The sequence below is a fragment of the Dama dama genome, chromosome 9 (genome assembly GCF_033118175.1).
Source record: "Dama dama isolate Ldn47 chromosome 9, ASM3311817v1, whole genome shotgun sequence".
In the NCBI taxonomy this organism is placed as follows: domain Eukaryota; kingdom Metazoa; phylum Chordata; class Mammalia; order Artiodactyla; family Cervidae; genus Dama; species Dama dama.
Window position 1 is genome coordinate 51,862,887 of NC_083689.1, and position 14,964 is coordinate 51,877,850.

At 34.8% G+C, this 14,964-nt stretch overlaps 1 protein-coding gene across 1 annotated transcript; it reads left to right on the forward strand.

Moving 5' to 3' along the window:
* The first annotated feature begins 208 nt into the window (after nucleotides 1–208).
* MYOT (myotilin) lies at nucleotides 209–13,994 on the forward strand. Its single transcript, XM_061149417.1, has 9 exons — nucleotides 209–564; nucleotides 4,569–4,743; nucleotides 5,558–5,662; nucleotides 8,546–8,592; nucleotides 9,680–9,812; nucleotides 11,075–11,282; nucleotides 12,817–12,982; nucleotides 13,468–13,601; nucleotides 13,822–13,994. The coding sequence occupies exons 1-9, from the start codon at nucleotides 209–211 to the stop codon at nucleotides 13,992–13,994; spliced, it is 1,497 nt and encodes a 498-aa protein (XP_061005400.1).
* The last annotated feature ends 970 nt before the right edge of the window (nucleotides 13,995–14,964 follow it).

A 14,964-nucleotide genomic window follows, 5' to 3' on the forward strand; every position in this document is an offset into this window, starting at 1 on the left:
CAATATTCTTCAAGAGAAGGCCACTCCATCAAAGCCAGGAGCACTGTATTCCCAGGATCTCAACAAGGAGGCACAGACCAAGGTCGCTTCTGATTCACTGCAACCTTCTGTAATTCCAGGCTTGCAGACCCAGATTCAGGACCCCACCCCTTCAGGAGCAAGTCATTACAATAATAAGTTGCCTTCAACTTCCATAAACCAGCTAAACATGTTTAACTACGAACGTCCAAAACACTTCATCCAATCCCAAAATCCATGTGGCTCCAGACTTCAGCCTCCCGGACCGGAAATCTCCAGCTACTCTAGCCAGACCAAACAGTCTTCCATTACCATCCAACCCCGCCAGTGCACAGAGCAAAGATATTCTGCCTCCTCAACTGTGAGCTCTCACATCACTATGTCCTCCTCTGCTTTCCCTGCTTCTCCTCAGCAGCTTACTGGCTCCAACCCAGGCCAAAGGGTTACAGCTACTTATAACCAGTCTCCAGCCAGCTTCCTCAGCTCCATATTACCATCACAGTCTGATTACAGCAGCAGTAAAATCCCTTCCACTGTGGACTCCAAGTAAGTGAGCTTTTAAAAAAAAAATATATATATATATATATATATAAAGAGAGAGAGAGAGCTAGATAGAACTGTGTATCCTGAGAGCTAGTATCTGGGGGGAGAAGCGGCATGGGTTATGTACGTCATTCTTCACTATCTAAAAAGTCAATGTGACCTCATGGTCTCATTCCATATTTCTCCTGGAACATCTTGAACCAGGGTACTGGCAATAAGTCATCTGACCCATTCTCCAGTGTCCAGGTTGAGTTAAACCCAAATCACCTATTACTTCATATTATACAATTACTCACCTATTATTTTCCATCTTCAAAAAAAAAAAAATTCTAACATACCCAAGAACAGTGAACTATTTCCCCAGCTTTAAGTTCCTCATGCTGTAAATTTGATCACTCTGGTTCTAAGCTTAGCTGAGGTGAACACCTGTCTGCTCTTCTTCAGATAGGATTTCCTCTCACATAAGCAGAGGCTATTAAGTTTCTTCTCAGTTTTAGTCTTTTCTTACTATCCATCTTCCCCTCTGATCCTGAATATCCACTTGGCTAAAAAGAAAATATGGGATTCAGACACTAAAGTATGTGAATTTTCCCGATGATCGGAAAAAAAAGGCTTGAATAGATAAAGGTTTGTGACCTTAAAGTTTCGAAGATCATTAAAACCACACTTTGTTCAAACTGGTTGGACCAATCTAAATACAGGGAAGAATACCTGCAGACTTATGCAAGCATGTACTATTTCCACAGCCCTAAAACTGTCCGAGGAGAAACTGATATGAAGAAGGACATAGTGGTTGTGCTTTTTTTAAAACATGAACTAAATACTTTGTGCTTATGCAAACTTTGGGCTATCAGTTTTCCTATTCCTCAGCTGGCTAGAACATCAAGAGAATTAAATCAGAAGCATCTGAAAAACTGATGGAATATGTTTTGTTGGTTACAGGTTTATCAACAGATAAGCTGAAATTCTTGCTAATTTCTCTCAGTTTTCTCTTGAGGCTAAGTTTTCAAGAGATTCCAATTGTTAGTGGTCTAACCACAGCAAATCTACTTGCAAAGAAAATTTTTCAATATTTTTAAAAATAAAAACCAAGAAAGCCAAACACATTTGTTAGAATCCTGTAGATACTAGGTAGAACCATCTGAAATGGCTGATAAAAATTTTGACCAACAAAAAGGTATTCTCACAGGTTTGGCCTAATAATTTTAAAAGATGCCTTCAGTAATTAAGAGCTCTCTCCTCCTCTTCCATCCCAAATTCCCATTATACCCATTATCACACATTGTAGATTTTTCTTAGTTACATTTTACCCAGATAATCTTTTTCCATCTAGCTTTCAATTATTTCTAAATTTCCTGTATAAGCATATTTAAATCTCAAATAACCTTTTCTGACTACTATATTCTTCTTAGTAAAGTCTTTAATCCTATTCCAAATTCCTGTCCAGAAAAGAAGGCCATCAAATAAATACTAGCGAGCCATGACCATGTACTTAGTTCCGTGCATAGAACTAAAGAGAGGAAAAAAGGATGAAATGGAGAGGATGAGAAATAAAGCACAGAAGGACCCCAAACTAGAGATCAAAGATCCAGCTTTAGCTGTTCCATTTTCAGCAATCATAGATAACTCTTTTAATCTTCCCACAGCCACTTGATACCCATGCAGTGTCCAGCTGCACAGGGTGGAAAGCTCTGGCCCTTTGAACATTTGTGCACAACTCCCTCATTGTTATGACGGGCTTAAGTTTGCCCTGTCTTCCAAAGTAATTCCTTGGATTCTGACCTAGAGAAGCTTGAAAGCTTTAGTTAGCTTTTCATCAGTAAGGAACCCTTAAGCAAACGTTTCATACATTTGCTTGAACCAACAGACTGGAAATTTAGAGGAATTCTTTAAGTACTCCTTTCAAAAAGCTTGCTGTGTGACATTCAGCATGACTACCTTACCTGCTAGGTGATTCAGTATGTTGATCTATAACGAAAGTAAGGATTTGGGTGATTAATGTTAGGGGGAGAAAACCCTATAAAGCACCGTGCAAGTATAACGTTAGTTTCTAATTATGAACAGATAGCAAGTCCTAACTCTTAAACCATGTTAAGATGGTAATAACGCAGGTATTCAGTGAACAAAGTGACTGAAGTTACATAAATACATATAAGTAATTCTCAGCCTTGGTTTTAACAGTCCTTTAGGATTTCTCAGACATATTACACTATAATATGACAGTGTGACAAAATTATTATTTAATGTTAATTCACTTTACCAAACACATGTAACTTTTTTTAAAAAATGGCAGGCTAGCTCAAAAGAAAAAAAAAGAAAAAAAAAAAAAACCCCAGGCAGACTATTCTAACTTCATACATTTGAAGAAATAGTAGATCTATAAAACCAAAGGAATTTTAACACTTTGACCTGGGAATTCAATCTTAAAACAAAATCACCCTACTATTTACTTAAACATTTTGTTTGGCTATTTACTTCACTGAACAAATCAGACTTTTGTTGAGGATTGATAATAGGCAATCCTGAGTATCTGGAATACAACAAGGGAAAACATATATATTCAACTTTCAATAGAGTATCTTGAATACAATGAAAAATATTCATTCATTGAACTAATAGTATCACCTCACTATTTTGAAAGCTTTGGGTTAGTAGATATAAATAATACAACAGTGAGTAATAAAACATCTTTCTTCCCCTCAGTATATTTACAATCTAGAGATTACTAACCAAGTCCCCAAAGTCTGCAAAAATTAAAATTCTGGCTCCACTCAGAGGAAATATATTTCCCGTTAGCTTACAAGTTCTTTTAACGATCCTTGAGAATTTGTGAACACGAACATACCGGAGAACAGACCAAGGCTTCCTCACCTGGATTTCTGGAGAATGTTTATTTTGATAATGGCAAAATATTCAGAGGGCAGTGGCACGTTTTCCCACATAATATAATATCTATTATACTAAATGGGTATAAGCGAGCACCTGCAGCACCCTAAGTAAATAAACTAGGTAAAATATGAACAAACTCTGTTAAAAGCATGAGCTACCTAACAGATCTAAAAATACAGGACTCCCTAAACACCACCCTTGCCCTCTATCAGAATGAGCAGGGAAACTCTGAGAGGTGCAAGGACATCTTAGAATAAAATTTAGGACTGGAATTTGAAATAAGGATTTAAAACAAGCTCTTCAAATGCCATTCAAACTTGTTTTTTTCCAGACCCCCTTTTTTCTCAGTTTACATTTCTTTCTCCTTCCTCCTCTAATCATCTTTCTCTAAAAATCATTTTAGCAACATTAAAGAAACTATTACTTTAGAAGTTGTTATATAGTGCCATACTTGGATATCTAGAATATGAAATTAATAGGAAGTAGAAATTAAAGCCAGAGATTATATAAACTGTAAATTCAATTCAAAGCAAGAGAATATTCACTGAACACCAGTAGTCAGGCTGGTAAATGTTTAACGATCAGCTCTGGAAGGTGGTAATTGTGGTACTAACCAATTTCCCTAGTGTATATATTCCCACCAATCAATTTCAGACTTTCAACATGAGATCACAGTGAGTTGGGAAGAGACACTAAAAATCATTCTCTTAAGCCCATATGAGTCAGCTCCAGTACACTAATGCTTACTATCTACCCATAAATCAAACTTAGGAAATTCAACTGGAATATTGGAAGAGCCCTCACGTTGCCACTTACCAGACTCACTCTCACTTCTTTAGGGAAGATCGTCAGGGAAAAACATTCTTCTTATGCCTAATCTAAATTGCTCCTCCTGCTACTTAATTTTCATTTGCAAAGACAAAAAGAAAAGAAAAAAACAGCTGGTAACCATTCCTATAAAATTCTTCTTGACTGTTATTAAGGCAATTGGTATTTTAATAACACCAGCAATACTAAGTGGTAAATTCAACCTACCTAAAGGTGACTGACAAAAAGATGCCAATTCTATTTTACCACTTCTTAAAGATTTTTTTTTAAATCTTTTTTTCTTTTTAAAGCTATCAACAACCCTCAGTAGGCCAACCTGTAAATGTTAAGTCATACCAAAACGCAAATGCTAAGCTCACACCAAGGACTCCTGACCACGAAATACAAGGATCAAAAGAAGCTCTTATTCAAGATTTGGAGAGAAAGCTAAAATGCAAGGACAGCCTTCTTCACAATGGAAACCAAGTAAGCAAGATGCCTATTTTGTATAAAAAGACAATAGAACTATAAAATCTTATCTCAGTAAGAGAGTTGTTTCTGTCTCACAGAGCTATGCCCATATAATCAGCAAGGGATAGGATTATCTAAAAAGAGGGAATATTTGGATCCTATTCTGTATTTCTCTGCATGAAATCCCTTCTAGGAGTTCAGTAGTAAAAAATGAAGCAAATGGGAAAAAAAAGAAACAACCTGAATGACTTAATTCAAATTTTGTTTTAAGCGTTGCCCTTCCATAAAAACATCTGATGACCAAATAACTAATGGGAAATACTGTCAACCTGACTTCTTCATGTACTTTGGTATATACTACTGATGGAAAACAACTACATTTCTTATTTTGCACATTGTATTATTAGCCACTGATATCTGAAACAGTACTGCTATGTGCCTTTAATCCACTACTGGATTGGCCAAAAAATTTGTTCGGACTTTTTGAAAGAAAAAAAAAGACATGAGTTTGAGTAAACTCAGGAAGATAGTGACGGACAGAGAAGCCTGGTGTGCTGTAGTTCATGGGATCGCAAAGCATCAGACATGACTTAGCAACTGAACAACAACAAAGCTTGTCTTTCCTAGAAAACAGAGATGAATATTTACAGATGAAGGAAGTGGAAATGCTTTGAATGAAAGAAAATGCTTTCTTAAAAATATAGTATCTATCATTCAATAGGCATAATCATGTTTCTCTGTTATAATTCTTGGTGGTTTTAAGGCAAAATCATATAAACAACTTTTATTAAATCTCATTACTATCTCCTTTATGATTCTTTCTTTAAAGCGGCTAACGTATGAGGAGAAGATGGCTCGCAGATTGCTAGGACCACAGAATGCAGCTGCTGTGTTTCAAGGTCAAAATGACAGTGAAGCACAAGATTCAGCACAGGTAAATTAAACTAATCTTTATCTAACTGGAGCACTTTTCTTTCATGTGATTTTTAGATTTATGTTTTTCTAAATATTTATAAATAGCATTTGAAGCAAAAGTCAATTATTTCCATGCTGCATTAGATATAAAAAAGGACAGGCCATAACTAGTTGAATACATACACAAAAATTTTTTAACTTTACCCTATTTTCTGGTGGTTCTAATATCTCCATATGAAATGTTACAAAGTCAAAACACCAGAAGGCTAATGGTGTCACTTTTCATCTGGACATTTAGGGGTCAGTTAGACCTAGGACTCTCCCTACAACGTCTACATGGACAGAAAAATTATGAGTTGTAAATCTTTAACAGGACGGAAGTTAAAACTCTAAAGAAAGTAATTGCAACCTTTTCTCATAAGCTGTTTATCATTTCAAAGTTTTAAAATAAACTCGTGTACTAATGAAACATCTAATTCCTTTGACATGTTCCATGTATTTTGAAATGCTTATTAAAAACAAAACAGACAACAAAAACCTTATGAATAATGGCTCCAGGACTAACAAAAGCATCCTTTCCAAGAAGGGATTAACTTTATGGAGAACATAAAGTGAATATTCCACAGGCATGTTCCTGACCAATTTTATTTTAACAAGTTAACCTCAAAGAGAAGTGTACCACTGGAGAGGCAGAATGAACAGCTATTGCTTCCTGTCTTCCTTCTGTAGTTATCTCTTAGTCCTTCCTAAAAAGTCCACAGAAACTGGGAGCAAAAGGGATGAAACCAGGCATTCAAGAATTCCAACCTCCTAAAAAGCATCCTTCTAAAGTATAAGAGGAAAATAAGCTTGTTTCTATTAAATGTGACTCTGTGTTAATCACTCAGTTGTGTCCCACTCTTTGCAACCCTATGGACTGTAGCCCACCAGGCTCCTTTGTCCATGGAATTCTCCAGGCAAGAACACTGGAGTGGGTAGCCATTCCCTTCTCCAGGGGATCTTCCCAACTTAGGGATCAAACCCCACGTTGCAGGTAGACTATTCACACAGGAGATCCAGGTTCAATCCCTAGATCAGGACGATCTCCTGGAGAAGGGAATGGCTACCCATTCTAGTATTCTTGCCTGGAGAATTCCATGGACAGAGGAGCCTGGTGGGTTACAGTCTGTGGGGTCACAAAGAGTCAGACAGGATTGAGTAACTAACACTCCCCTTTTTCACCACATGCGACTAGACTACTAAACAGGATAGAGTGCGGTCTTTCCAGCACAGCAAGTTACCAGGGCCTGAGGACAGAACTTAAAGTTCTCCCAGCTACTGAACACTTCACATGTTCACTTATTCAACTAATTCATATGAACCATCTACTGTGTGTTGGGCTCTGGAGTTGGAATAGGAGATTAAAGCAAGAATAAGACCTAAATATATCTCTATAAGAAGAAGTAACTCAAAGTAACATTATATTGATTATATTACTCAAAGTAACATTATATTACAAATTCAATGTATGATTTCAAGGGCAAGGATGTATTGTTTTCCTCATTAGTTCTTCAAAAACTTTAAAATGAAGATGATAATACCAAGAAAAGAGATAGCAGCAAAATATATTATGAAATCAGAAAAGAAAAATCTTACACTTCAAACAGTCTACTTAAATTATACAAAATGTCATCAAACTATTGGGTTGGCCAAAAAGTTCATTTGTGTTTTCCCTAAGATGTCATGAAAAAACCTGAATGAACTTTTTGGCCAATGCAATATATATAACCAAAAATATCATACCTATGAATACAAATCTATATACATATTCAAACCACTACAGGAAAAAGTAAAAAACTTAATTTGGATATTATGATTTTAAGTAGATTTTTTTTAACAAAAAATTCATGGATTGCTCTTTTTTATATTTGATTTATTTTTAATTGGAGAATTGCTTTACAATATTGTGTTGGTTTCTGCCATACTGACTGTTCTTTTGACATTTTGCTTAGAGAAACTCAAAGCCTCACCAACAATTATTGCAGAGTTATAAGAATTTTGCTTTAGAATGACAAAATACAAACAAAATTAAAGTTCATCCCAAATAAATTACCTGTATTTATTTGCTATGTTGCTATACAGATGTTTTTCATATGTCCAGGTAAGGACTATATTTTCTACTTCTTTGTGTCTCTCACTATACCAAGCACAATGAAATATGAGAAACAGGCACACAATACCTTACCAATTGATTATAATATTCATCAATTCCTGATTTCATCTTCAAATATGAATAACTTTCTGGTGCTCAGATATAAATCCTAAAAGACAGTTGCTTAAATTAAATACATCCTTATTAAGCAGGAAGTAATATTGTTTTCCAAAGGCTATTCATAGCTCTGCAGATAGCTTCCAGAGTGTCCATCAAGATTTTGTGCCCTGAGCTAAAAAGAAAAGTATTTTCCAGTCTAATATGTGTTTATTGTTGTTCGTGCCACTTAAGAGTAGTAGGCATAATACCCTGTTATCTACTGCCAACACAAGTGACTTCATGACTATTACTGTTTTACCAAAAGACACTCTGTACTATGTCCTCCCATTTCAAATACACCAGGGGGATTCATCATCGTTTGACATAAAAAATAGTCATTTGAAAAATGAACCACCATCAATTCAAAGTTTAGTTAATTTTCATAAACCATATCTATTGAATAGTCTTAATTCTATAGATTTCTTGCTAGAATACTGGAAGGTTAATATACCATATTTTAAATGCTTAACAGCTAAATATATAGAACTATCTATGACAATACAAACACAACCACAACAGAAATGTTCCTTTCAACTACAGCTACTAAATTCTGCTTAATTTCAAGCTACCAGTGGCATGTTAACATTATCACTTTGTTTTAATTTCAAGCAGCACAATATAGAACATGCACGACTGCAAGTTCCTACATCACAAGTAAGGTAAAAAAATGTTTTTAATTTTAAAGAAGTATGTATTTTGCTACCTAAAACATGTTCATATTTTTAAAATGTAATATTTACAAAATCCTCAAGTTTCTTACAAACCTTTTATAAAAAACAGTGTCACCAGAGGGGATAGCGGGTTGGTGGGTGGATAAATTAGGAGTTTAGGATAACATATACACACTTCTAGGTACAAAACAGATAAACAAAAAGGACCTATTGTACAGCACAGGGAACTATATTCAATGTCTTGTAATAACCTATAATGGAAAAGAATCTGAAAAATATATATCTGTATATAACTGAATCACTTTGCTATACACCTCAAGCTAACACAACACTGTAAATTAACTATGCTTAGATGGTAAAGAAACTGCCCACAGTGTGAGAGACCTAAGTTCAATCCCTGGGTTGGGAAGATCCCCTGGAGAAGGGAATGGCAATCCATTCCAGTATTCTTGTCTGGAGAATCCCATGGACAGAGGAGACAGTGGAGCTACAGTCCATGGGATCATAGAGTCAGACACGACTGAGCAACTAATACACACAATAAAAAAGTATGGTTATAAAAAAGAAAATAATGTTTATACTGCTTTGGAACCAATAGAGAAAAACAATGTGAATTTTCTAACGTCCAAGATGACGATAAAAAATTCTACCTGTTAATTATCACAACTTGTCTCAGAGGAAAATTTTTAAATGCCTTGGTCAAATAAGCCAGGACCATGTTTCCAGAGTAAACTTTCTCATAATGAAAACCTAATCCTAATTATACAATCATTGCATGTGACTAGAATTGTCCATGCATTTTAATAGATTAGCTTCTTCATCAATTCATGGCACTGAAAAAAAGAAACAAAGATGTATCATTTGTACCAGATGTTTCTAAATTGCTACCATTTCTAATAGTCATCAAATATGCCACAGATAAATACAGCTCTGCAGCCTCTCTCCATTGTTACTACACTATCAGATCAAACAGCATAGCCTCTGGGGTTTCAAATGTGATGGCTAAATTATATTTGCATGAAAGAAAGAGCAATGACAATTCTTCTGCATAGTGATTATTAAAATGTTTTTGTAGAAGCAGATCATCTTCAAGGGGAGATGTGAATGATCAGGATGCAATCCAGGAGAAATTTTACCCACCTCGTTTCATTCAAGTGCCAGAGAACATGACAGTTGAAGAAGGAAGATTCTGCAGAATGGACTTCAAAGTAAGAAAAAAGTTCAAAAATATTGAAGAAAAATTAACAATGGGATACTAGGTTTTGAAAAATGTCTCCTCCTCTTCATAACTTTCTACACAGCCTGACAAGTAGCATGTGTGTATGTGTGTGTGTTAGTCACTCAATCATGTCTGACTCTTTGCCACCCCATGGACTATAACCATCAAGTTCCTCTGTCCATGGAATTCTCCAGGCAAGAATACTAGAGTGGGTAGCCATTTCCTTCTCCAGGGGATCTTCCTGACCCAGGAATCGAACCTAAGTCTCCAGCATTGCAGGCAGATTTTTTACCGTCTAAGCCACCAAGGAAGCCCAAGTAGTGTATATAGTGGATAAGAACACTATACATAAGTTTACCTGGGTTAGAATCCTGGCCCTGCCATTTTCCAGCTGTGTAACCTGAGACAAATCATTTAATATCACTACCCTTTTGTTTTCCCTGTAAAACGGGAATAAAATTTGTACCAATGTCATAAAGCTATTTGAAGATAAACTGAGTAAATAGGTATAAGGTACTTACAATAGTGCCAAACACCTAATACCCTATATAAGTGAAGTTTTCATAACAATAGGATTTCCTAAGTAAAATGCCTCTTCAAGAAATTCAAGCTGCCCTGCCCTCTCTTGGCCTAGAAGAATTCTTCAGGCTAAAATAACTTATTAGAAAGGCCTACATTTTTATTAACATCATTTTGGAGAACTTTTTCTTCATAAAATATTTTTCCAGATTCCTTATGAGTGAAATTCAGTGTACACATTTGATTGTTAAGGCTTATATGAAAACACTTAACAAAATGTCATTCATACACCAGAACTATAGCTCAAGAACACTCTGTTTTGGAAAGGTTATTAATTAGATTAGCAAGATTCATATATATGTGTCTCTAGGACTTCATCTGCACTTGCCATTAGCCAGAAAAGCCATATGACTTCCATATTCCTTGTGGAAACCAATATAACATAAATTAATGTCCTTAATATAGTAATTAAGAGATCTTAAGGAGCCTGAGTTTGTATATGAAAGAGCTAGATGTGGTCTGAGATAATCTAAAAATAATATATTAATTTCAAGGGTTATCATTTTTACTATTTTGCTAAAAATTATTGAAAGAAAATACCTTATAAGATTGTACTTTGCATTCTTAATCACAAACCCACTCAGGTACTAAACTGTTAAAATTCATAAATGGACAAAGGGGTTCCAGTGGTCTGTAATTTAAACTTCTGTCATCTTGCATTTCCCTCTCCAGGTGAGTGGACTACCAGCTCCTGATGTGTCATGGTATCTGAATGGACGACCAGTTCAATCAGATGATTTTCACAAAATGATAGTGTCTGAGAAGGGTTTTCATTCACTCATCTTTGAAGTGGTCAGAGCTTCAGATGCAGGGGCTTATGCATGTGTTGCCAAGAACAGAGCAGGAGAAGCCACCTTTACTGTGCAGCTGGACGTCCTAGGTAAGCTTTCAAAGAGATACCAGAGAGCTCCTTAAAAACATGTCAAATCAAAAAAGAAACTGTTGAAAAAGACTTTACATTTAAGGTTAATGTCTACACTACAGAATCTAGTAGAACATCAATTTTTATGTAAAAGTCACAGTGGGCAGAGGTTGAGGGAAACTCAAAGAAACTACAATGACAAATCTACCACTAAAGCTTTTCTGGAAGAGAAATAAGGTAACATTTCAGACAGACCAAAGAAGGTAGTATACTTCAGTTACATTTTTAGACATACAGTATTTGTAGATTAAACATTAAAATGAAAAATTTTAAGCTAATCATTTTTCTGGTCTATAGTCTAAAATAATCTGATTCACATTTTCACAGGTTGTTATAATCACACATAGCTTAAAACTGAAGAGTAAATGTTAACTTTTAGCCTTAGACTATGCATTTTTAACCAGAAAGTAGTCTTTAATTATGACAAAAATATGCTGACTTGCTTTAGAAAACAAGTAGAATAAAACTCATGTGTCAAACTTGTTTTTAGTAGATTTCATAAAACTAATGTCCTGTTTTAAAATATTACAATTTAACTGCTTTAAATATATCACATTTGTAATGACTTAAGATATACTACATCAGAGATATTTTGCTGTAATTCACTGTTTATTATATAAAAGCTTGATCAAGCTAAAGGATGGGAAATCCTGAATTTGTATTCTACCCAGATGAATGAAAATGCTGTAAGATTATTCTATGATATAATAAGGGACCTCAGACGAAGGGAAAAACTAGTGATCTGGGAATTTTAAACACACACAAACCACACACAGAATTCAAGGGATTACACTTAGGGCAAAACCTTTCTATGCCAATAGCTCCAAAAATACTATAATGTTAGAGCTGAAACAGACTTCAGCTGGCATTCATCCAATCTCCTCATTTCTCCTTCAGAAAAGCTAGGGTTATAGCATTTACTACCAATTACTCTTTTCCCTCAGGTATTTGAAGAAAAGTAAAGACACAGTAATTACTGGCATTTGTATATTATAGTTTACAAAGTGCTTCTTCATTCATAACCGCAACTGATCCTCACATAATTTTGTTCGGTGTGGGCACAGCAGTCACTATTACTTGGATATCACTTTATAATAAATAAAATTTAGTCTCAGAGAAGCTAAACAAAAATTTCCCCAATGTGCATGGCTGGTGGGGCAAACAGAATTTGGACCCAAGTTGTTGGTTCTCTTTCCACCACTCAGTCTGTCTCCCTATAGGTAAGATGATGACAACATAACTTAAATTCTTCAAATGAAACATGATTATAAAGTCAATTCATCATTATATTACTGTTTTAGAATTATAAATAGTAATACAATATACAACAGTACTGCATATTATTTTAACTGAAGTTGAAACATAAAACCTTCCATTCCTGTTGTTAGTACTTTCTAAAACTTTTATATCAGCATACAGACTTCATAATACTTTGGTTTGACTTAATATTTTTATAATATTTCAAATACATGGATTTTTTATTAATATGTAGCAAAAGAACATAGAAGAGCACCAATGTTCATCTACAAACCACAGAGTAAAAAAGTTTTTGAGGGAGAATCAGTGAAGCTAGAATGCCAAATCTCGGCTATACCTCCACCAAAGCTTTTCTGGAAAAGAAATAATGAAATGGTACAATTCAACACTGATCGAATAAGGTAGGATAAGTATTTCGAGAGTTAACTATAGAGTACTTGGGTGAATCCAGTAATCCTTTGAAATGAATTATAAATGGCATGCATTTGTGACCTCAATTTGTCTAATTTTAAAAACATATGTAAATGAAACTAACATAATATTGTAAATCAACTATACTTCAATTTTTTAAAAAATATATAGAAATATGATAAGCCTCACTAAGCTAGATTCCACTAATCAGAAATTTAGCAGTTAAAGTAGGCTAGGATTTACCTTTTTACTAACAATAAAAGATGACTCAAGGAAATAGATGATACAAACAAGATTAAGGGGATGTTTAATTCAACAAAAGCAGCAGTTATGCAATGACTAACTACAGACTCAGAATTTCCAAATGCTTTTTTTTCTTCTTACTAGTCTGACTCTGTAGGTCAGAGACATCATAAGTAAATTCTCACAGAAAAACTAATTCCTTTACTTTTCAACTTGTAATTATCTTTTCCAGTTTATATCATGATAACTCTGGAAGAGTTACTTTATTGATAAAAGATGTAAACAAGAAAGATGCTGGATGGTATACTGTGTCTGCAGTTAATGAAGCTGGAGTGACCACATGTAACACAAGATTAGATGTTACAGGTATGTCACGCTCTTACAAAGTGCTATGTCAAGTGTTAAAAAGAACTTAACTGAGATTTAGTAAGAAACACAAATTCCAGCATAGTATAAAATCTGACGGATTCTTCTTATACATAGTCAGTTTTCTGTTTCTTCTTTTCCTGTCTGATAACGACTACCTAGCGCAACCATTGTGTTTAGAACAAGTTTTCTAAATTAACTTTTATTTGATCTATTTCAGCCCGTCCAAACCAAACTCTTCCAGCTCCTAAACAGTTACGTGTCCGACCAACTTTCAGCAAATATTTAGCACTTAACGGGAAAGGTCTGAATGTGAAACAAGCTTTTAACCCTGAAGGAGAGTTTCAGCGGCTGGCAGCTCAATCTGGACTCTATGAAAGTGAAGAACTTTAACCTCTCTACCAACATTGGAAAACACAACAACTACACTATCAATAATATATTCAATTAAATTTTTGAAATAAATCCATAGCTGTATTAACAGATTATGGCTTTAATTAGGTAACACAACTAATATATATTTATAATACATTTATCCTTTGATTCCTGCACATTCTATTTACCTCTCTGGTTTGTGAAGCCTACAGAAAATCTGGATTTATAATTGTAGAAGATCTTTAACAAATGTGCGATTTTAACATTTAAGTCATACACACACCTACAGTTTATAAATTAATATCAACATTTTAAACACATCTAATGCTTAATAAGATTTACTGATACTGCTTTCTAAATACTGTTTTATCTGTTTTTTTCTGATGGGAATACTAACATGGTATAGATTATCTGAGTGTTCCTTAGTTTTATGTCAAAACAGAATAAAATTTCAAATATTTAAAACAGACTGTCTCCTCTTCACAAAAGTCTAGATCTTTAAGATAAAACTACTGGTTTGTGACACTCAGCAAAACCTATGAATAACAAGCTCCAGAAGGGCAACAATACTATATCCTAGAACAGTTTTATCTTGGCGAAGCTCACAGCTCAGTTTATTCCTCCTGATACAAAACTAGACTTTTTACGTTTGCACTTCAAAGGCAACCACAATAACTTAAAGCATGATATTATTTCTCCTGTAATTGTGGTTTTGTTTTAACCAAATAGGTTTCTAATTTTTCAAGACCACCGAGCTCAATGGATTAAAAATAGTCTGCAGCCCTCTGCCTAATTCTTATAGTTCATGTAAATTTGAAAACTTACATGGGAGGGGGGCTTCCTCCTCCATTTCTAGTTCAGATAACCTATTACTCTAGAAAACATAATTTTGCCAGCCTCTGAGAGTCCCAGTACAGGAAAGGGCAAATCCTGTGTATCTTTAAGTTAGGCCAGTAGCCCTCTTTTTCTCAGGTCTCTACTCCACTGG